General features: G+C 51.1%; 1 protein-coding gene across 1 annotated transcript; it reads right to left on the reverse strand.

The window, feature by feature from the left end:
- Positions 1-31: 31 nt before the first annotated feature.
- EPHA2 (EPH receptor A2) lies at positions 32-23,922 on the reverse strand. The gene is made up of 17 exons (XM_069949075.1): positions 22,422-23,922; positions 13,094-13,161; positions 11,593-12,259; positions 5,244-5,399; positions 4,828-5,160; positions 4,616-4,740; positions 4,365-4,524; positions 3,978-4,077; positions 3,819-3,874; positions 3,609-3,734; positions 3,176-3,361; positions 3,027-3,088; positions 2,584-2,793; positions 2,111-2,260; positions 1,828-2,021; positions 1,216-1,371; positions 32-1,013 (listed from the first exon to the last, which is right to left on the reverse strand). Exons 1-17 carry the CDS (start codon positions 22,498-22,500, stop codon positions 908-910), a joined length of 2,934 nt encoding a protein of 977 aa, XP_069805176.1. The 5' UTR covers positions 22,501-23,922; the 3' UTR covers positions 32-907.
- Positions 23,923-23,960: the final 38 nt, after the last annotated feature.

Genomic DNA, 23,960 nt, shown 5'->3' on the forward strand with positions numbered 1-23,960 from the left:
CAGGACAAGAAATAAACACAACACGCAGCCATCTTTTTGAAAAACTATTGTGCTGATTTATTTCTGAGAAAATCTTATAACCAGCATCCGCAAAACCTATCAATAAATATAAAAAAATAAATAATTAGGACAAATGTACAGCATTAACACTGAGCAAGGAGAAGCTGATACAAAAAGGCACAGAGCATAAGTTAGAAAACAAAAAATCATCATCATCATCATCATCAGGCACTTAGAGATGGCGCTTGTGCTGCGCTCCGGGCAGGAGGCTCCATAAAACGCTGTGCAATTTCCTGCAGGAACGTGGGACTCATGAGGATGGGGGAGGCTACGGAATATCCCGGGATGGAGCACACATCACATCTGTGCTCCTGATATGTGGCCCCCGGCTCGTACCGTCACAGCAACGCTGCTGCACATCAAAAAAAGTCCATGGCTCCTTCGTCCAATGTAAATTATAGACAAAACCAACGCCAGCCAGTCATTTCCAGCAATGCCTAAAGGGGGTGTTGTGTGTAACAGGCCAGATGTCTGCGTCTCTGGGGGGCAGTGGGGGCTGTGGTGGGATCTGCCCAATAGCCAAATGGTATGAATTATCCAAAAATGTAAGTTTATACAACATAGGAAAGTGCTTTCATATTCTGCAGTGGAGCTGCGTACAATCAGCGGGGTCCGTTGTCACAGGAAGAAATCAAGGGTCCAGAGACATGGCGTACCTCCCGCCTCACCCTGCAGACCTTCCAAATGGCAAATCAGCACCACAGAGAAAAGCAAGAACCAAACACACCAGGGTGGCTCCTGAAATCCTGCTCCTGCACCACGTCCGGGCCCCTGCAGTACTCTGCAGTATGAGGAAAGTTTGGTCATAAGTCACAAGGGTTAATCCCCCCCAGTTCTTTTGCGGCACTTAGATGGGGATGCCCATTTGGCTAGCCTGTTCCTTCAGCCCCAGGATACTGAAGGCAATGCGTTTCTGGTGCCCAGGGAGGCGGATTCCCAGCTGTTTGACATCACTGGAAAGGAAACACAGGAAAGGGTTAAATAAACTGGGTGTTCCTTTTCCATTTTCAAGTGCTTTGCTTGCTGTCAGTGACTGGTAACTGGTCATTACTTTACATCTGGGGGCTGATAAGCTGTATCAGAGCTCACTATATGAACAGGGGTCTCAGGAGCATGGCTGACAGCTCATTCCTATACACAAGATGAGACACTCACTCTTGGTGCATCATGATGATTTTGTCCATGGTGTTGAACTGTGAGGACATAAAGCACTCAGTGTATTGCTGCATCTTGATGGATTCTAACCACTCAGCAATGGTTCTGAAGGGCATGCCCTCCGAGCCGCTGGTGCTGGGCAGACGGATGGAGATCCTGTGGGGAGAGCACAGCCCTGGGTTACAATCAGTGTCCATACAGGAGGGAGAGAAGAAGAGTCAGAGGTCAAGGAAGGATGTAAGTAAGAAGAGTAAAAGGTGTAGGAGGAGGAAGAGGAGGAGGAGTAATAATATTAGGAGGAGGAGGAGTTGTATTAGGAAGAGGAGTATTATTCAAAGTAGTATTAGGGAGAGGAATAGGAGGAGGAGTACTTTTAGGAAGAGGACGAGTATTAGGAGGAGGAGTATTAGGAAGAGTAGTAGTAGTATTAGGAGAAGTAGCAGCGTTAGGGAGAAGAGGGGGAGTAGTAGTATTCGGAAGAAAAGTATTATTCAAAGTAGTAGAAGTAGTATTAGGGAGAGGAGTAGGAGTATTAGAAAGATGAGTAGTATAAGGAGGAGGAGGAGGAGTATTATTAGGAAGAGGAGAAGTATTAGACGGAGGGGTACCCACCTTGGGTCAAAGTCAGCCAATGTCTTCAGAGAGTCAGGGGCCCGGATCAGCTTGTCCAGAATACTGACAATGTCAGGGAACTTGGGCCGCCGGTTCCGTTCTTGTTGCCAGCATTGCATCATCAGCTGGTAGATGGCGGAGGGACAGTCCATAGGGGCTGGTAGCCGGAATCCTTCATTAATAGCCTTCATGACCTGTGGGAGAGGGATTAGTATTACACATCAGCTAACAGCTCTGTATAAACCTATAGTCTATAATATCCAGTGCTGAGGTGTGCACCTACCTCCTGGTTGGACATTTCCCAGTAGGGCCGTTCACCATAAGACATCACTTCCCACATGACAATGCCATAGCTCCACACATCACTTGCAGATGTAAACTTCCTATAGGAGATTGCTTCAGGAGCCGTCCAGCGGATTGGAATTTTGCCACCCTACATGAGAAGAGCAGGGTGAGTCTCAGGGAACATCTCCAAGCTGCTACGCCCCATGATCAGACAATGGATTGCCCTCTAGAATAACTCCACCCAAGAAATACAAGCTAATCCTAAAACAAGCTGCATCCAAATCCCGAAGGGGAACCTGAAATATTCTCATGTTAACTTAAAGAATCAGCATCATGGACTACGTGCATCTCCCCACAGGGTTAGAACATTGAGGGTCTCACGTCAATCTGGAATTTTCCCTCCCTGACTTTCCACACCCTTGATCCTGACTTGCTCTGTACGGACCAGTCTAACCCTCTCTGTATACTCACACTGGTTGTATATGTGGCTTCGGGATCATCTTCCAGGACTCTGGACAGTCCGAAGTCTGACACCTTGCACACCAGTTGGCTGTTCACTAGGATGTTCCGAGCCGCCAGGTCCCGATGAACATAGTTCATTTCAGAGAGATATTTCATGCCGGCAGCGATTCCCCGCAGCATGCCCACCAGCTGGATGGCACTGAACTCGCCATCATTGTCCTGCAGAATGAGAATGGGGAGGAGTCAGCCACAATCTGTACAGTCATCTCTGGCAATGATGTCCGACACGCTTTGTTCTATCATGGCATCCAGTATAATGACACTCTGATGATGTTATACTGTCCACGTTACTCTGTATATAAACCACAACAGGTCATTGCCCTCTTATACAACCCCCCACCACCACCATTATTCTCTACACCAGAGACGGATCATAATGCTCTTGTTCTTACCTTCAGAAACTTGTCCAGGGCTCCGTTTTCCATGTGCTCTGTGATGATCATCATTGGTTTATCTGGAGAAAGAAAACGTCCATGAGTCAGGTTTAGAGGAAACAAAGGCTATGAATGAAGCCGGACATACAGACATGACATCTTCTTACATTTGGACACGACGCCCTCCAGGCGGATGATGTTGTGGTGACAGAACTGCCCCATGATGCTGGCTTCACTCAGGAAGTCTATGCGCTGCTTCTCAGTGTACCCAGCCTTCAAAGTTTTAATGGCCACAGGAATCTCCTTCTTTCCGGGAAGCTTCAGGATCCCTTTATAAACTTCTCCAAATTCTCCTGAAAAACAGATTCCTGCATATTAATCTCCGCTCAGCCTTAACCGTGTCTATGCCACAACCCAGGAGACTACACGAGGCCTAAACACAATATATGGCCTGAACTTTTACAATATATGGCTTATCCTGTATATTGTATCTTAGGCTGCAGTCACAATTCTCCTGCCCCCGAGAGCTAAGACCCTGTAATGCATTGCCAATCCCCCGTACACATATTATAAGCCTGATCACCTGCACCAGACTCTTACCTGCTCCAATAACTTTTTGACGGGTAACAGCATTGGGAGAGATTTCAGTGGTAAATTTCAGCACAGCTTTGTTGGGGTCTTCATACGTGTGGGGGTCTACGTAAGTCTTCAGAGGTTTCAGTTGTTCTGTAGCAAAATATGGAAAACATTGAACATAAGAAGAAGGCAACAACCAACTCGAAACCAATAGAAAAACTTCCCGACACTCACCGGATTTGGAGAAGTAGACGTCCTCGGAGGATTGGCGACTGCGACTATTCCGCCTGCTGCAATACGAAAAGAATGAGTGGTGAACCCGAGGAGAAGACGGCAAGAAAAACAGGAGAAGGGAAGAAGTGTCATGTATGGGCGGAGGGGCAGGCGGCTTACCTGCGGTGGATGAAAATCACAAAGGCAATAACCACAATGATGACGACTACGCCGGTCGCTGCTCCGGCAATGATGGCTGTCTGATTGCTCCCTTCTGGATCTACAGGTGAAACAACAAAACCAAGAACCATAAGAAATGTGACTCAAATGAAGAATTATGTAACCTTGTAGTGGATAAGCCATCTTGATCACAGAGCTGAGGGTTTGTTACAATGCATCAGTATGTATGATGTTTTGAAGGATTAACGCAGCGGAAGCACCAATCTCTTTCTTGTCCTGATGGTTTGTTAGCATGTGTCAGTGTTGAGGCTTGTGGAGACTAGACACAGTGTAACAAACACTCTGCTGTGATAAGTGTGCACTCAGGATGAAGTCACTGATACTCACCATCAGGGAGGGTCTCAAACTCGTACTCCATGCTGTAAGTTCCTGCTGCTTCAGGGGTTTGGGCCTGGACTCGGACAACGTATACTGTGCTCGGGGAGAGTTTTCCCAGTATTACAGAGTTCCCCTCACATCGATGGACGGTGTAACTTTTCTCATCATTCTGCAGAAAGACAATGGAGGTTAATGAGAAGGTCACGTCCCGATGGACAGAGCCGCTCTCTCCAATCCTCAGGATGTACAGTCAGCTTTACCTTTTTATTGTAGGCTACTTCATAGCGCAGGATGCGGTTCTGCTGGCGAGGAGACACGGTCCAGGACAGGCTCAGAGAGTTCTTGCTGCGATTGTCCAGGTTCACAGAAGTCACTTTCGGTGGTTCTAAAAGTAAAAGTTAGTTAGTTTACCCTCATGCAACTTTATCACCACATTTATCTACACAGTGTACATGGCGGAGGGCCTGCTCACCGGTCTGGTTGACGCTGACGCGCAGCGTTGTGTAGCTGCGGCCAGATTTGGTGCTGGACACTCCATTTCGGGCCTCTACAGTAAACGTGTAGTTGAGGTGGGGCTCCAGGTCGCTGACTGTCAATGAGGTTCCTATCAGGTTTAGAGGGTTTTCAGAGTAGCGTAAGCTGGCATCACAGGGCTGGCACTCTCCCTGCTCAGGCAAACACTGCTCGCAAGTGACTACATAGGTAACATCTTCTCGACCTCCATTGTTACTGGGAGGCAACCAGTGCAACATTATTTTAGATCCGGTGCCAACAACTGTGAGATCACGAGGAGCAGATGGGGAACCTGGAACATAATGGGACAGTCAGAATGTGGTCCACAAAGGGTTAACATGTCCCCATAATACAGCGAGACCCTCCATCACTCACTGGTGCACGGAGAAGAGATCGGGTCCAGAGCAGCTCGAAAGTAGCCATCTTGGCACAGACAGGAAGTAGCGCCTTCAGAAGAGGGTTCAGTGTGGTCAGGGCATGGCTGGCAGGGGCTGTTAGAGGCTTCAGCTTTAAAGAATCCGGCCTTACATGCTGCAGGGAAAGAGTCAGATGGGTTAGAATCCTTATATAGGCTACAGACTATTAGAATCTACCAGCAGAATAGTGAGTGCAGCTCTGGAGTATAATACAGGATGTAACTCAGGATCAGTAATGTAGTGTATGTACACAGTGACCTCACCAGCAGAATAGTGAGTGCAGCTCTGGAGTATAATACAGGATGTAACTCAGGATCAGTAATGTAGTGTATGTACACAGTGACCTCACCAGCAGAATAGTGAGTGCAGCTCTGGAGTATAAGGGTATGTGCACACTGAAGAATTCAGATGGAACCTCTGTCATAGACGCCATTCTACTACACACAGGCGGATGCCTTCCTCTGTCCAAAGAATGAACTTGATCATTCTTTGGACGAAGGGCGGAATCCGCCCGTGCATAGATTGGAGTCTATGACACGGGCAGAGACGCGCGTGCCCACTGCAGTCTGCAAGCGGGCGTAAGCTGGGAATTCCGCGACGGAGGTTCTGTCTGGATTCCTCAGTGTGCACATACCCTTATACAGCATGTACTGTGGGATCAATGATGTAGGTTGGTTGGTTCTATATGATCTGCTCATTATACAGAGATAAGAATGTGTATTCTGCGTTCTCATCATTGTGGGTTACGACACTGTGCCTCCCTAGTACCGCATTGCTATGACACTCAGCCGGTCAGGAGATGGAGGTTCCTGTCATCTCACAAGAGACGTAGTCATCCTGTTGAACCAGTTCCTTGACCTGAGACCTCCATTGCGGTATGACGCTCAGGGGCCCAGCGCTCTCCGCTTTTCTTTAGACAGGAATTTTTGTAAATGGCGAACAATCAGGCCGCAGAAAGCAGCTCGGAGAGGTCGTAAAACATAGATGTGAGGGCGGCTCGGTACTCCAGGAGTCGGCCTGGGTTTTATGACAGGAATATAATGCGAGGCCCAGACAGGTAAACGCAATGCCGAGGTTTTACAATGCTTTTATAGGAACCTGACGGCTGAAAAAAAAAAAAAAAAAAAAAAAAAGAAGCCAAAATAACACAAATAAGAAACAGATGGAAAGCTGCAGCCGGCAGAGGCTATGGACCCCGGACACATCTCGCCTCATTTATTTATGTGCCCACCCCCTCTCCATACATAGCAATGAGGGTCAACCACTAAATACCTGCACGTCCTAAACCTGGAGCTGAGGGGAGGGAGGCAGTACAGAGGGAGAAGACAAGATCCCTGCCCCCACCCCCTCCATTCTCTTTGAATACTTAGGAGGAGTAGCGGGCGCTTAAGACCTTAAAATAAATGCAGGTTTCCTGCCCAGAGCAAAAAAGATGAAGCTGGACGGACAGAACGGAGATCCTCCATAAAACCAGTGCATTCCCATCAGCCAGATCTGTGCCAGTCAGGAGCCTAGGAAAGCAGAGTGACAACCCCAGTGAGAGCTGCAATGATGGCCTCAAGTGTCAGAATATCAAAGGCTTCAGGAGCCAGGAAATTGGGGGGGGGGGGGGGGGGTGATGGGTGGGTTCCTGGGTACATGGGCTGTGAACCAATAGGAGCACACAGAAAGATCAATCAAAAAGTAGTCCAAAAAAAGGGGGGGGGGGGGGGAATAGTGCAAATGGGGGAAACAGTGCAAAAGTAGTGCGAGGAGGCTGCTTCATTTAGACAACGTCTGATGAATTTCTCTGAAGTCAGGGAGACTGGAACCCTGAAAAGGAGACAAGATGGAGGGCAGACACGCCATATACCCTCGACCTCCTCACGTCACTCAGCTTTCCCAGCACAGATTGATGGAGGTCAATGGAAACTCTTGACCCGGCTTGTTGGCTGCAGTAACATAAAGAACAATCTCAGCACCAGAGCGAGCGGGAGTCATTGTGAGTGGCTGAATGGATTGCAGGACAATGGCGGGGATAAGTGAGGAGGGGCCAGGAGCATCTGCCAGCAGCGGGGGGCCCCCCAGGACTTGAGCAGGGCCCAGAACAGCCTGAAAAGGAGACATTCTGATACCAAGGCGTCCGCGTCCGTGGGAAATAGCTGGAGAGAGACGGCTGCATTGTCCTAGAAAAATCATCAAAGGACGGAGGGTCTCGCTCCGCTGCGGCGGGGGTGGGAACCTGCATTAAAACAAATAGCAGCCACACACTGAGCGCCCAACAACGGGCACCAGCCCTGGCAACCGTCCCAAGACATCAAGCACGGGCGCTGGACAAACACACTACCGGGCTGAGCGCCGGAGGACTATTATATGAAGTTACACTCCGATTCGGGAGGAGGGGCAGTTCATGACATCACAACTTACCCATTATAAAGGATTACATTACAGCTGTCTACAATCCTTCTGATAGAGATCTTATGGCCTTGTTCACATTCACTGGTAGCATGCGAAAAGAATGTAAAGTAACATGGGGTCTCTGATGGAAACCACAAGGACAATAGCAGCTATTCCTCCTGACCAGAACCCAGCTCTAACCCCACCACAGGCAATGGCGGCCTCCATCTCCAGAGCCTGTGCTTCTTACCTTATAGTCAGGGAGACCCAGGATTAGAGCGTCAGCTCTGCGGATCATCACTGTTTTGACAGTTTCCCTGTTGTCTGGGATAATCCCCTCTGACAGGTACATAGTGTGACCTCTCCCTGCCTGAGGGGCAAGACATGGCTGGTGCAGCTGCTGGGGGGTGTACAAACATCCAAGGCCCCAGGTCCAGACTCCCCCACCCCCTCCACTTTCTCATACTGACCTCTGACTCCAATTTGTTATATGGAAGCCAAACATCTAGTCGGACATCGAGAAAGTTAATCCTGTCCTTGTCTGCAAACCAGCTGCTGGGGCCCGATCTGCTGCCCCGTATTGCCGCCACCACAAACGTAAACCTGGTGAAGGGTGGAGGGCACTTCTACTGTTCCACGTGCAGCTGGAGAATTATCACATTGAGGGGTGCTGCCACTTGAGATTTGGGGGGTCCTGTAGTGATAAGCTGGCACCTGGCACAGAATATGCCCGCTGAGGGGGAGTAGGGTACAGCAGGCTGCCGAGCAGCAGTCAAGGTCAAGACCTCCCCCCCCTCTCCAATCCTCAACCTTCCTCCCACACTCCCACACAGCTGGAGAGATAAGGGTATGGCCGCCTCGGCTCTTCTTCCAAGAACATGAAGAATCTTGATCGGAATCCAAGTCATCAGCTCAGGACAAGTTTTTATTTGTAAGAACAGAAAGTGGAGGTTGTGATAAGTTAGAACATGACGCCTTCACCCCCCCCCGCAGACTGGAAAAAACACCTCATCCCTGAAATCCCCCCTATAGATATTGTGCGGGTGTGCTCTTCTACATCAGTGCTCTCCAGCTGTTGCAAAACTACAACCAGTCCAGACAGCATGCTGGGAGTTGTAGTTCTGCATTTGCTGGAGAACTTAGGGTTGGATCTTATGCACAGATGCACTTCCAATACGATAGCGCCCCCTGCTGCAGTGGGCAGTCCAGGCAACATCGCCACACCCTACTCTGCGCCACATATCCCTTCACACACCCCACAACACATCACATGGTGGGAGATAAAATCAGCTACATAGTTGGCAGAGGAGCGGAGGAAAGAGTTTCCTTATTTAATAAAGCTCCGTGTTTATTTACATTGCAGGAACCCAGCATTAACCCTTCGTGGACCTGAGGAGACAATTCTGCATGGCGAGGATCACACATGGTTCAGGAACCTAAGGATTCATCCTGAAAGTCCTGAAGTGGTGGCTTTTCTCTCTAATATGCGCCATTGTTTCTTCCGATCCCGAACAGAATTCCAGCCTCTCCACATCGGATATCCCGCACAATTCCTGGCTTCCTGTTTGCTGCCTGGTTCGGGGGGTTCCCAATCTGACGTGGATGAAAAAGCTGCTGTGAACCTGACGACCCCAGGATGTATAGAGGAAGCTGCGTTTCCTTTTGCGATTCTCGCTTATCCAGGAACACCCCCCTCCTCCGATACAAGTTGTGCGGCCACGGCCTGTGATCAGAATGCCTTTGTACTGAGTCATGGCTGATGTGGACCAGGGTGCTCCAGACTCCATACAGATAGGTTAATAGGATATATATAACATTTATCCCACGATGGGCCCAATACAGGGAGTGACCGTGACCTCAGAATACTCCGCTGCCAATATGGCTGCCTCTGCTGGTGACAGGGAGCTCTTATAACTGAGGCATTTACACCTCCCCGCCACCGGATGAACTGCGGATTATGGGCGCTGAACTTTATCCTGGCAAGAATCCAGGCCCCTCTCTACACACGGCCGTAAATCTTCGGAAATGAAACCCAATACGGCTGGAGGTGAAGAGCTGCCTCCAAATATCATTTCCTGAAGGTCTGACACCTGACAGGAGAGAACAGGACTAAGAGGTGCGAGTCGCTTCTCCCTGCCCTGTCACCCACTGACACGGCTCGCCAGAGATGAATGGATACCTGTCCGCACAGATTCCTCCGGTGACACATTTAGGATGCCTCCCTGGCCTCCCATTATAACAGCAGTGTTTATTAAAGACCTGTTCACACTTAAGACTTGTGTACCCAATAAGTCTGTTCCATCCTGTGCCAGCGCCATATTTTCTGATCAATACAGAGATGTAGAGGGAAAAACGATTTGCAAGACAATTGTACAATAAGCTTCTGGCCAAAAACAAAGACCCAAAATAAAATCATAAAAAAAGAAAAGTAAATACAAATCTGTGAATTGGTTTGGTTTGCCCGGGGTGAGGGAACGTGATGGGAATTTGTACTGACCACAGAGAAATAAACACAATTCAGCTCCAGAGCCACGTTCCCAGAACCCCGGGTCCCCTCCCTGCAGACCATGCCAGCACGTACTGACTCAGCAAGGGGCGGGGGGCATGGACCCCAAGGGGCCCAGCAAGAAAGCGGCTTTATTAGACTGTGGGAGCGGCAGGAAGCAGGCCACAGATCTGCAGTGACCTGATGTTACGGGTACATACATCATAGCATAACCTTTGATGTGTGAGCATAGCAGGGTCTCCTCCTCAGAGCAATGTCTTCTCCTCCTAGCGGGGGTCTCCTCCGTGCAGCTCCCGGCCCTTCATTCCTGACGTAACTAAACAGAGACCCCTGCAGTCCTGGGGTGGAGCGCCACCTGCGGCTCCCGTCATCTCCTCCTGCGCTCAGATCAGACAAACAACCTGGTTCTCATTATGTCCAGGCTTCTGACAATCTCTGGCTGTGGAGTGGGAGGGGACAGCCCCTCTCTGCCTAAAATCGGGTGCTAATAACCCGCTGCACATTCTGCCGCCATCATGTTCACAATATGTCTCCACTGCCGTGAGCTGTCCCGTATATGCTTGGAGCTGCGGAGCTTCAAGGTTTGCTCCTCAATGTCACCATTTTGTGCTAGCTTAGAGGAACGCTTATTGTCTAGTTAAGTCACCTCTGACCCGAGGACACAAACTATCAGGTAGGAGGAGGAGATGTATAAGTCACACAGAGAATCATGTGATCAATCACAGTGATCGCCCATTCCCCACACAACAACCTGCTCAGCTGTGCAGCGTCACTAGTACCTCGCTGGACCAGCAACACATTCCGGTCCTAGAAATCTCAGCTTATAGTCACCGTATCTACAGAGCCACGGAGCCAGCCATCAGTAACAGCCATTTTATCCCAACGGCGTCGAGAACCTGACAGACCCCGGGAGCTCAGAGTCTACCAGTGTCATGTGTACATACATTACTGATCCTGAGTTCCATCCTGTATTTTCCCCTCAGAGCCTCACTCACTATTCTGCTGGTGGGGTCACTGTGTACATTACCTTACTGATCCTGAGTTACATCCTGTATTATACTTCAGAGCTGCACTCACTATTCTGATTGCACAAAGCCTATTCTGAGGATGATATGACAAATCCCTAAAGCATGAGTGTCAAATCTGATCTCCTCCAGCTGTTGCAGAACTACAGACATATAGCTGGGGGCACGGATTTGACACATGCAACAGGCCAAATACAAACACTTTACAGGTAAAGTAGCTTTGAATCTCTAGAATGGCGAGTGCAGCTCTGAAGTAATACGCCATTATCTCTCTGTAATGTCTATTTTTGTTTATGTATGTACCCCAGAATTGTAAAGTGCTGCGGAATCTAGTGGCGCTAAGTTATTATTATTATTATCATAGGTTAGTAATAAATTTAAATTATTACAGGATATTTTACCTTGACATTTGTTCCCCACTTTCTCGTATCCAGCTTCACAGATGCACTGTCCAATGAGCACCAACCATTCTCCATCTGTATTGCAATGCATGCTGGGATCATCTCCACCAACCGGCACAGAGTTTTCCACACACTTTCCTGTAACCTTTGCCAGTGATTGTGAGTCGGCACCTGCGACAGTCTCCGGAAACAGTGCCATTCCTTGTACAACCCCTGGACACTTTTTATAGTAGATACGGACGGAGAGAATCGCCACACAGGCGCCAATGTCCTGGAAAGCCAAGTAAAATCCCTTCTTAGTTAACTTTCCCACCGATCGGACTTCCACATTTAGCTTTAGGTTGCGGGTATTAATGTCGTCCTGCAGGGTAATTTCATCTGGTGCGATCGTGTCGATCTTGCGGAAGAGACGCTTCTGGAAGTTGATGCCCACGTCCACGTCAGATTCCATATAGTACAGATTAAAAGTTTCTTTACAAGCCCCCGAAACACCGGAAAAGCTGTTGCAGTCGCGGACGGTAAAGTGCAGCTCAATGAAGATGCGCTGTGCCTCGCTGCGGTAGATCCAGCTGGTGCGGAGCCAGTTATCCTGCTCGCCTTCCTGCACGTTGCAGACAGTATACATGAAGATGGCGCTCCCGTTCCTCCAGTCCGGAAGGAGATCCCACTACAAGAGACAGAAGAGGAGAACGTCAGACAACACTGGCTGGAGGCATCTATCGGCTTCCGCCATAAAGGTTCCCAGAACATTTTATTCCTTGTTCCTGAGACTAAGCAGCGGCAATTCACGGTCAGCGACTTTCCCACGTCCACCACCCCAATTACCTCCAGAGCTTCAGGCCAAACACTACAATTACAGGCCCGATAGCTAATAAGATGCTTGGTATTATCTTCAAGGATCTGCCACATGTGGGAGCGGCCACTTGACCCCGCAAGGTCATGGCTAGCGCTAAATGGCAGCTGATTAGGACAAGTCCCTGGGATTATGGCTGTCATCATATCAATTAACCCCTTCATTACCTCCTCCATGAGGAAAGGAACAGGTGGTCCGCTAATGTATGACACCAATAAGGCAGCAGCCCGTCTGAAGGATTCTGGGTAATAATCTAAATGTGAAAATTTAAAGGACAATTCCACCGAGAACCAATTTCTGACCAGACCCACAGCCATAGTTGACATTTCTGTTGTGTCACGCTCTTTTTGCCAGCTGAAGGCGGAAATCCCCTTTAAGAGGCCATGACTATTTAAGACTTCCTATAGCCCCGTACATGCAGTGCGAGTGCGATTTTTAGGATCAGCCCAGAACCCTTCCCTTCTATGGGATCAGCAGCTAATGATTAAACTGGGCAAACATGTTTCATGTAACCATCGGAAAAAATTCCGGTGAATGGTCGAGGCTGCAGGAAAGGCAAACACCATCTCTCACCCATATAGGAGGTGAAGGGCGACACAAGGAGCCACAGATATAACAGGAGGCCATGCGTGAGAGCCTTCTACTTACCCCTTTGCCAAATGGGTTGGTGAGCCAGCCGCTCTCTCCCTTCATCTTCTCGAAATCCAACAGCATGACTGAAAGAAAGGAGAAGAAGCTGGAGGTTAGCAAAAAAAACAAAACAAAGACCCCTGGACTCTATGTGTGGGGTTCAGACTGCTCAAATAAGGTTCACTACAAGTACCAGCATGATCCCAAGTCTGTACACTGGAGCTGGCACATATAGTAATTAATAAAATCCAGCTGTGCAGTTATGTAACCTGTCCGTGCGCCCGCATTCCTCCACCGTTTAATAACTCTAATCACATGTCCAGACCAGCGCACAACACCGAGCCAAAACCACAGCCGTGGGCACACCGCCGTGTCAGCAAGGGAATCTCAGGGCAGCTTGTGGAGCTCAACATCTGGCAGAGAGCATCAGAAAAGCTGACTCACTGGAAGAAGAATCGCCGAGATCAGGTTCTCCACTCAGAACCCCGGCTCCGGCAAAAAAACGTACTACTACCCCCCCCTTCCCCAGACGCCATGAAACAAAAAACTACCAGCACGTTGCCATCTGAACAGACAAACAGGGGAGGGATCATTCCCTAGTACAGGAGGCATTGCTCGTCCATAGGATACGTGAACTTGTGAAGGAAAGTCTATGGAGCCCGGACTGGTGAATGGCAGGGCCTATGTATATGTGGTCTGTGCTATGGACATCTGCCTCCCCATAGATATATGTGCTCCCCCATAGTGCAGGTAACAGCAGTCATCTCTGAGGAGTGGAAACACTTGGGTTTTGGATCTCAGACGAGCAGATCCGGTATGACCCTGGCCTATGCCTGCAATGTCAGGTGCGTTCACCGTCCTGGTGCCAGCTCCCCCTCCCTTGATAAACACTGCCAATGCAAATAGCTCAGCATGCTGGAGGATCGGGCCTGGGTGGAGCTGCCTCCTCTACCACCCGGGCTCAGTAACACCCACAACTACAGGGATCACCCACAAAGTATGGACTGATGTCATGCTGTGGTGCCACCCGTCACCTACATTGTATGGACTGATGCCATGCTGTGGTGCCACCCGTCACCTACATTGTATGGACTGATGCCATGCTGTGGCACCCCCTGCCACCCACATTGTATTGACTGATGCCACGCTGTGGCTCTCCTTCACCCAAATTGTATGGACTGATGTCATGCTGTGGTGCCACCCGTCACCTACATTGTATGGACTGATGCCATGCTGTGGTGCCACCAGTCACCTACATTGTATGGACTGATGCCATGCTGTGGCACCCCCTGCCACCCACATTGTATTGACTGATGCCACGCTGTGGCTCTCCTTCACCCAAATTGTATGGACTGATGTCATGCTGTGGCGCCCCCTGCCACCCACATTGTATGGACTGATGCTATGGTGTGGCTCCCCCTGTCACCCACATTGTATGGACTGATGCCACGCTATGGCGCCGCCTTTCACCTACATTGTATAGACTTATGCCACGCTGTGGCACCCCCTGTCACCCAGTCCTGCTACATGTACATCTTCCTGGAACCCTAAGGATTGCTGTGATTCATGTGGATGGCGAGCAGAGGATTTCACAAGGTATTTGCACAATTTCTCTCCTGTGAATATTACACTGATGTGTGTGCGGAGGAGCTGAGAACGAGAAGAAGCATCACCAGACCTGTGATGATGATTAACAATCAGCTGATTATACCCCTCATCCCCCCCAAATAGCTGGCCAATGCGGGGGGACCACCAGGACCAGGGCACTACCGGGGGCCGATATAAAGGACCGGTCTCAGCTGACATGACCGACCCGTAGTGATGGTGTATATGGGGGTTTGGCTTCTGGTATAAAAATAAGGGGCGGCAGTGCCAATCCGGTCTGTCCCTGCACAGCTGTGTCCCTCTGCAGACTTTCCAGAAAGGTGCAGGTGAATGTATTATCGTACGGCGCCACCGCATGACAGGTGATGGCAGCCGCAGACTTTCCATCCTCCGGACCCCCCCCCCCCATCCTCAAACTGATCCCAGAAAACACATCCATCCCCGCAGGAAATGTTCCTCTTACATGCAGTGACTTCACCACAAACACAATGCAACACTTCCATCCGTGTCATGGGCAGGAAGAGCGGCAGCGTGGCCCGCCCTGTACAGGCCCCGGCATGTCTCATTCCTCTCTGATCAGATAATCCCGGAGGTTCCTCTGATCACATAGGTTACATACGACCTCCTATGGAGCTGCACACCGGTAGGTGGTCCTCAGGTCACTGGATTCATCAGATGGAGAAGGATTTGGTTCCTTTATCTGATCGGACACTTGTCCACAGGGGGGGCGGCGTGGTCTCTGATGGGTCCTGCTCTTCCAGGTCATGGCTATGAGACTGGTCACATGACATGACACATCTGGCATACACATCTCTGGCACCATGCTGGATGGTACCAATGATATCTCAATGGTCACATGATCGGAACCAATCACCATCTGCCCTGTAAGCAGGAGTATCAAATTGAGGCCCTCCAGCTGTTACAAAACTACAATTCCCATCATGCCTGGATAGGTATGAGCTTTAGCTGTCCAGACATGATAGGAGTTGTAGCTTTGTAACAGCTGGAGGGCCTGAGTTTGATACTTGTGGTATAGAGCAACCCAATCCTAAGTCAAGACCACCTATAGCAGTAGCCCCTGATCGGAGACTTTCCAGCTGGTTTATAACAACTACTACTACCAGCATGCCCTGACAGCAATGCTTCGCCTGTTGCACAACTACAACCCGCAGCATGCCCTGACACAGCAGTGATACCCAACCTTTGCACAACTACAACACTCATCATTCACAATGGTTGTAGAGTGGGAGGCGGAGGGATGGCTGCTCAGGTGGGAGGACAGGAGACACAGCTGTACCTCTGTTCTCTTCATTATCATTAAAGGAAAAAATCATCCCGGGGGAGGTCAGCGCTAGTCCCCTCCCCCACCCCAAGTACGCCGCGCCCCCATCCCCTGCCATTCAGGCAGTAAACAGATGAGAGGCCATGTACACCCTGTGATTATACATGAATGGGGCAGCAGGAATGTGAATGAATAAGACATAGAAGAAGAGCATGTCACCAGCGACAGAGCCGGCATAGTCTGCAGCTGACTCAAACGCCCATCATCATCATCATCACCCGCAGAGCTTGCAATCTAGGAACAGTATCCAGGAGCTGACACACCAGTGAGGCGCAGGGCGCCTCGGTATCTGAAGAGTCTGCTCAGACCGTGAAACATGTCGGAGGGTTGTAGAGGAATGTGAGCACCTGTAATTCTTGCTCTCGTCACCTCCCCCGCTATACACATTCTGGAAGCGCACCTTTTACTTCTCCCCCACTAAGCTTTCATGTCCGGCCAACACACCAGAGCCAAAAAACGTGAAGTGAAGGAAGAAGAGACATTATCTGCAACCCGATCGCCTCCGCCGCCAAACTGTCCGCGCCGGAGATGGATAAGAGGAGATTATGCCAAACACCTTCTCCGGTATCCTGACAATCACGACAGGTGTTAGCGCCGGAAGACGCCATTTTCATTACTCTGCTGAGGCATCTAGATTAACAGCGCCCCCTAGTGGCCACATCAGCATGAACAACCACAAGGTGTATATAGACCTAAATACATTAAGGGTACAAACACACACCGTATACGCTGCAGATACGCAGCAGATCTGCAGCAGATTTGATGGTGCAGATTTGATGCTGTGTTCAGTTATTTAGATCTAATCTGCTGCATATTTGCTGCGTATTTGCTGCGTATCGCAGCAGTAAATACGCTGCGTATACGGTGTGTGTGTTTATACCCTAAAGTTCCACTCAAGGAAATACACAGCAAGTCTGGTTGTGAGAAAGACATAAGCTGCCATTATAACCCAGCTCATGTAACGGCTGAAAAGAAATTTGCAGGGCGCCATAGGGTGAAAACTGGGAGACAAGGGTGAACAAGTACTTTACTATATACGCTCACCTTGGGATGTTGTACTATATACGCTCACCTTGGGATGTTGTACTAAGAGCACAACATCTATGCACGCTATCAGTGAAGAACAGAAAGCCAGAGCTGCCGGGAGTACGTGTTGTTGGAGGGATCCAGAGCCACTGGGTTCCAACAGGGATATTCAGGGAAAGGGTGTCCAATCACCGTGGCAGGGTGAAAGTAAGGATTTACCCCCTCTAGGCGCTGACCAGCGGTTACAGATGAAGGCAGAGGTTAGTACCTCTGTTAAAAGTACATTTAATATCCCAAATAAAACTATGCGTTTCGGGGTACAGGGACCCCTTTATCAAATTAGAAGAGACGTGTCACGCCTAGAGGGGGTAAATCCTTACTTTCACCCTGCCACGGTGATTGGACACCCTTGCTCTGATTATAACCCAGCTGTCCCAGACTCCTGAATGGCAAATCTATACACAGTCTATTTCAGGCTCTCTTTAGGGCAGTGGTCTACACCTGCTGCAAAACTACAGCTCCCAGCAAGCCAGGACAGACAATGTGTCTGAGCATGCTGGGAGTTGTAGTAACACAACAGTCACAGATTAGAGCCCACTGCTCCGGGGGTTTATGGTCAGAGGGCCACAGTTCGGGCCCTCAGGATGACACACTCGTATTTTATGGTTCTGGGAAAACAAAGGTTGGTTTTACACCTTTATGACCATGGGGGAGGGGAGACGTCACTGACAGCGGCTCGGCATTCCTCAGTGTGAATCAGGGCCGCACCCCGATCTCTACGGTGACTTCACAAACATTTCCGGCCTGAATGCCAGAGAAGTGGCCTCATGGTGCCCACCATCCGGGATAGGTATTATATATATACATACACACACTACATATGTTGTATGACTGCTCACCCCCTGTCCTGGTATCACTCAGGTTGGATTGTTAGCTCTTGTGCTATGCGTAGTGGCGACAATCACATGGCACAGACAAGGGCATCCAATCACACCACATACAGCCATGTGGGGGTGGGGGGGCCCATCACACCACAATACAGCCATGGCAGGGGCATCCGATCACACCACATATAGCCATGTGGGGGTGGGGGCGTCCGATCACACCACATACAGCCAAGTGAGGTGGGGGCATCCGATCACACCACATACAGCGAAGATGGGGGCGTCCAATCACACTACACACAGCCAAGTGTGTGTGTGTGTGTGTGTGGGGGGGGGGCCCATCACACCACAATACAGCCATGGCAGGGGCGTCCGATCACACCACATACAGCCATTGGGGGGGAGCATTTTATCACACCACATACAGCAGTGGCAGGGGCATCCGATCGAACCACATACAGCCATTGGGAGGGGGGCATTCTATCACACCACATATAGCCAGGTGCGTCCGATTGCACTACACACAGCCAAGTGTGTGTGTGTGTGTGTGTGTGTGTGGGGGGGGGGGGGTGTTCCGATCACACCACAATACCGCCATGGCAGGGGCGTCCGATCACATCACATACAGCCATTGGGGGGGGGGGAGCATTCTATCACACCACACACAGCCATGGCAGGGGCGTCCGATCACACCACACACAGCCATTGGGAGGGGGGCATTCTATCACACCACATACAGCCATTGGGGGGGGGGGAGCATTCTATCACACCACATACAGCCGTGGCAGGTGCGTTTAATCACACCACATACAGCCATTGGGGGGGGGAACATTCTATCACACCACATACAGCCATTGGGGGGGGGGGGGGGGAACATTCTATCACACCACATACAGCCATTGGGGGGGGGGGGGGGGACATTCTATCACACCACATACAGCCATTGGGGGGGGAGCATTCTATCACACCACATACAGCCATTGGGGGGGGGGAGCATTCTATCACACCACATACAGCCATTGGGGGGGGAGCATTCTATCACACCACATACAGCCATGGAAGGGGCGTCCGATCACACCACATACAGCCATTGGGGGGGGGGAACATTCTATCACACCACATACAGCCATTGGGGGGGGGGACATTCTATCACACCACATACAGCCATTGGGGGGGGGGAGCATTCTATCACACCACATACAGCCATTGGGGGGGGGAGCATTCTATCACACCACATACAGCCATTGGGGGGGGGGGGACATTCTATCACACCACATACAGCCATTGGGGGGGGGAGCATTCTATCACACCACATACAGCCATTGGGGGGGGGGAGCATTCTATCACACCACATACAGCCATTGGGGGGGGGGGAGCATTCTATCACACCACATACAGCCATTGGGGGGGGAGCATTCTATCACACCACATACAGCCATTGGGGGGGGGGAGCATTCTATCACACCACATACAGCCATTGGGGGGGAGCATTCTATCACACCACATACAGCCATGGAAGGGGCGTCCGATCACACCACATACAGCCATTGGGGGGGGGAACATTCTATCACACCACATACAGCCATTGGGGGGGAGCATTCTATCACACCACATACAGCCATTGGGGGGGAGCATTCTATCACACCACACACAGCCACGGAAGGGGCGTCCGATCACACCACATACAGCCATTGGGGGGGAGCATTCTATCACACCACACACAGCCATGGAAGGGGCGTCCGATCACACCACATACAGCCATTGGGGGGGGAACATTCTATCACACCACATACAGCCATTGGGGGGGGAGCATTCTATCACACCACATACAGCCATTGGGGGGGGGAGCATTCTATCACACCACATACAGCCATTGGGGGGGGAGCATTCTATCACACCACATACAGCCGTGGCAGGGGCGTTTAATCACACCACATACAGCCGTGGCAGGGGCGTCCGATCACACCACTTACAGCCATTGGGAGGGGGGCATTCTATCACACCACATACAGCCGTGGCAGGGGCGTCCGATCACACCACTTACAGCCATTGGGAGGGGGGCATTCTATCACACCACAGACAGCCATAGCAGGGGGTCCGGTCACACCCCATACAGCCATGGCCGGAGTGTCCGATCGAACCACATACAGCCATTGGGGGGCATTCTATCACACCACATATAGCTAGGTGCGTCCGATTGCACCGTAGATAGACTATATTTATTCCCGAAGAGACAAAGTTCAGGTGTCAACAAGTTTAAAAACCACAGAGAACACATGGGCCTTAGATTGTAAGCTCTGGGGCCCAGTCCCATGCCGACAGTCTAGTCAGGGCAACCCAAATTTGTTCTGAAACGCCTTAAAATTTTGCGTTAGTCTAAATCCAGAATTTTAGGGATTTGCTCCAGGCACCGTTTCAGAAGAAGGGAAGACTTAGGGTTACCCTGTCTAGGTGGGAAGCAGCTCAGTTACAGTTGGATACAGTCCCAGGCCTTAGAGCGTCATACACAACTTTTTGGGTAAATTAGGAACGTCTGAATCTAACGGCTGATTGAGAAGAATCAGACCCCAAACTAATATAAACTTATATAATAGCAAAATCTAAAGGAGTGGTGGTGGCAGAGCCTTATGTAAGCGGTGGCGCCCGTCTCGATGGGCTCACCTCCTGTCGCTGCGGTCACATGCCCGCTCCGGTCACACCGTCACACTTTACACTCAGAATCAGTGAAGGGACTAAAAGAAAATTGCAAAACCGCAGCATGAAACGCCGGACACAAGAGGCCATTGTGTGTGGAAAGAACGGAACAGAGCGGCATTAAGAGCGGACTGTGAGGGGTACTGTACCCGGACCCCTATATATAGAGCCAAACAAATCACATGTCTCTATGGGGACCCTGAGCCACAGAGCTGACACTCTGCCTATGGGGGATCCCTCAGGTCTCAGGGGTTTGCTGCCTGGCACAGATCTTCCCCTGGCACTGCCAGCCTTTAGACCAGGCAGCTCCCCCACTTCTATATTTGGCTCCGCACATCTTTACACTTTTACACATCTGATCTCATTACTTAATCCTCATTAAGATTACATGGAGAGATCAGGGGTGAGAAATATATATATATATACACACACAGACATGCTGGGCCTTGTAGCTCCACAGGTATATACGAGAGGCAGAGGGTGAGACCTGACAGGGAAGGCCCGGGGACTCCTGAGGTGCAGCGCCCGCCTGCTCGGCCCCCAGCGGGCCGGATTACTACACTGCTTGGGTTTGGCTCAGGTAACTACTGAGTCATTGGCTTAATGGAAAAGACAGCAAGGGGTTAACTGAGCAATGATTAACCCTGTCGCTGCTGCAGTGTGGCAATAATGTGAGCTGCGCCAACTCTGTGCCAGCTCACCAGCGACCCCCCAACCATGTCACCCACCCTGTGCCAGCTCACCAGAGACCCCCCAACTATGTCACCCACCCTGTTCCAGCTCACCAGAGACCCCCCAACCATGTCACCCACCCTGTGCCAGCTCACCAGAGGCCCCAACAAGGTCACCCACCCTGCAGCAGCTCAGACCCCCCAACCATGTCACCCACCCTGTGCCAGCTCACCAGACCCCCCCCAACAATGTCACCCACCCTGTGCCAGCTCACCAGAGCCCCCCCACCATGTGCCAGCTCACCAGAGCCCCCCACCATGTCACCCACCCTGTGCCAGCTCACCAGAGCCCCCCACTATGTCACCCACCCTGTGCCAGCTCACCAGAGCCCCCCACCATGTCACCCACCCTGTGCCAGCTCACCAGAGCCCCCCACTATGTCACCCACCCTGTGCCAGCTCACCAGAGCCCCCCACCATGTCACCCACCCTGTGCCAGCTCACCAGAGCCCCCCACTATGTCACCCACCCTGTGCCAGCTCATCAGAGCCCCCCCCCCCCATGTCACCCACCCTGTGCCAGCTCACCAGAGCCCCCCACCATGTCACCCACCCTGTGCCAGCTCACCAGAGCCCCCCACCCTGTGCCAGCTCACCAGAGCCCCCCACCATGTCACCCACCCTGTGCCAGCTCACCAGAGCCCCCCACTATGTCACCCACCCTGTGCCAGCTCACCAGAGCCCCCCAATGTCACCCACCCTGTGCCAGCTCACCAGAGCCCCCCACTATGTCACCCACCCTGTGCCAGCTCACCAGAGCCCCCCACCATGTCACCCACCCTGTGCCAGCTCACCAGAGCCCCCCACCATGTCACCCACCCTGTGCCAGCTCACAGACCACCACATAGTGACCCGCAGCCAGTGTTGCCCCCAGCACGGCCACAACCCCCCTACAGCAGGGACCCCCGATGCTGTGCCGGCCTCACAGACCCCCAGGTCCATCTCTCAGTGTTATCCAGCGGGGCCCCTCCATCCAGGAGCCACAAGCTGAGCCCGGCGCCGCACAGTCCAGCAGGAATAATCGGTGGTGAGAAGCCGCTCCGGTAGCGCAGGCAGGGCACTCACCTTCGGTGGTCTGCAGGGTGAGGAGCACGTTGCCGGTGAGGAGGAGGAGCGGCAGGGCTCCGGCTCTGGAGGGGCTCATGGTCCGGGCTCTTCTCTCCCCTCACAACTTCCAGCACTTCTGCCTCCCGCACCGCGCGGCTCCTGCTCATTCATGCCGCAGCCTGGCCCCGCCCCCCGCAGCTCTTAAAGGCGCAGTCCAGCCCGTGCTCCTACAGCCTTTGATCTCCGGCGGAGTGAATGCCGCCCATTGTCCTGTCCCGGAGCTCCTCTATACAGATGTAATTATCTACAAGTGCCCGGGGATTACTACAATAACCGGAACCCCCGGTCACCGGCCATGGAGAAACGGGTGACAACCCCGGTGTGAGGAGTAACACAACAGTCCTACTGGTTGTCACCCTGCTCTCCTCTATAGTGATTACAGACATAGTGGTTGTCACCCTGCTCTCCTCTATAGTGATTACAGACATAGTGGTTGTCACCCTGCTCTCCTCTATAGTGATTACAGACATACTGGTTGTCACCCTGCCCTCCTCTATGGATAGTGATTGCTAGTTGTCACTCTGCTCTCCTCTATGGATAGTGATTGCTAGTTGTCACCCTGCTCTCCTCTATAGATAGATGTTACTGGTTGTCACCCTGCGCTCCTCTATGGAGTGATTGCTAGTTGTCACCCTGCTCTCCTCTATGGATAGTGATTGCTAGTTGTCACCCTGCTCTCCTCTATGGATAGTGATTGCTGGTTGTCACCCTACGCTCCTCTATGGATAGTGATTGCTAGTTGTCACCCTGCTCTCCTCTATGGATAGTGATTGCTAGTTGTCACCCTGCTCTCCTCTATAGATAGTGATAACTGGTTGTCACCCTGCTCTCTTCTATGGATAGTGATTGCTAGTTGTCACCCTGCTCTCCTCTATGGATAGTGATTGCTAGTTGTCACCCTTGCTAGTTGTCACCCTGCTCTCCTCTATGGATAGTGATTGCTGGTTGTCACCCTGCTCTCCACTATGGATAGTGATTGCTGGTTGTCACCCTGCTCTCCTCTATGGATAGATGTTACTGGTTGTCACCCTGCTCTTCTATATGGATAGTGATTACTGGTTGTCACTCTGCTCTCCTCTATGGATAGATGTTACTGGTTGTCACTCTGCTCCCCTCTATGGATAGTGATTGTTGGTTGTCACCCTGCCCTCCTCTATAGATAGTGATTGCTGGTTGTCACCCTGCTCTCCTCTATGGATAGTGATTGCTGGTTGTCACCCTGCTCTCCACTATGGATAGTGATTGCTGGTTGTCACTCTGCTTTCCCCCATGGATAGTTATTACTGGTTGTCACCCTGCTCTCCTCTATGGATAGTGACTGCTGGTTGTCACCCTGCTCTCCTCTATAGATAGATGTTACTGGTTGTCACTCTGCTCTTCTCTATGGATAGTGATTGCTGGTTGTCACCCTGCTCTCCGCTATGGATAGTGATTGCTGGTTGTCACCCTGCTCTCCTCTATGGATAGTGATTGCTGGTTGTCACCCTGCCCTCCTCT

Source organism: Dendropsophus ebraccatus, chromosome 12 (genome assembly GCF_027789765.1).
Source record: "Dendropsophus ebraccatus isolate aDenEbr1 chromosome 12, aDenEbr1.pat, whole genome shotgun sequence".
NCBI lineage: Eukaryota > Metazoa > Chordata > Amphibia > Anura > Hylidae > Dendropsophus > Dendropsophus ebraccatus.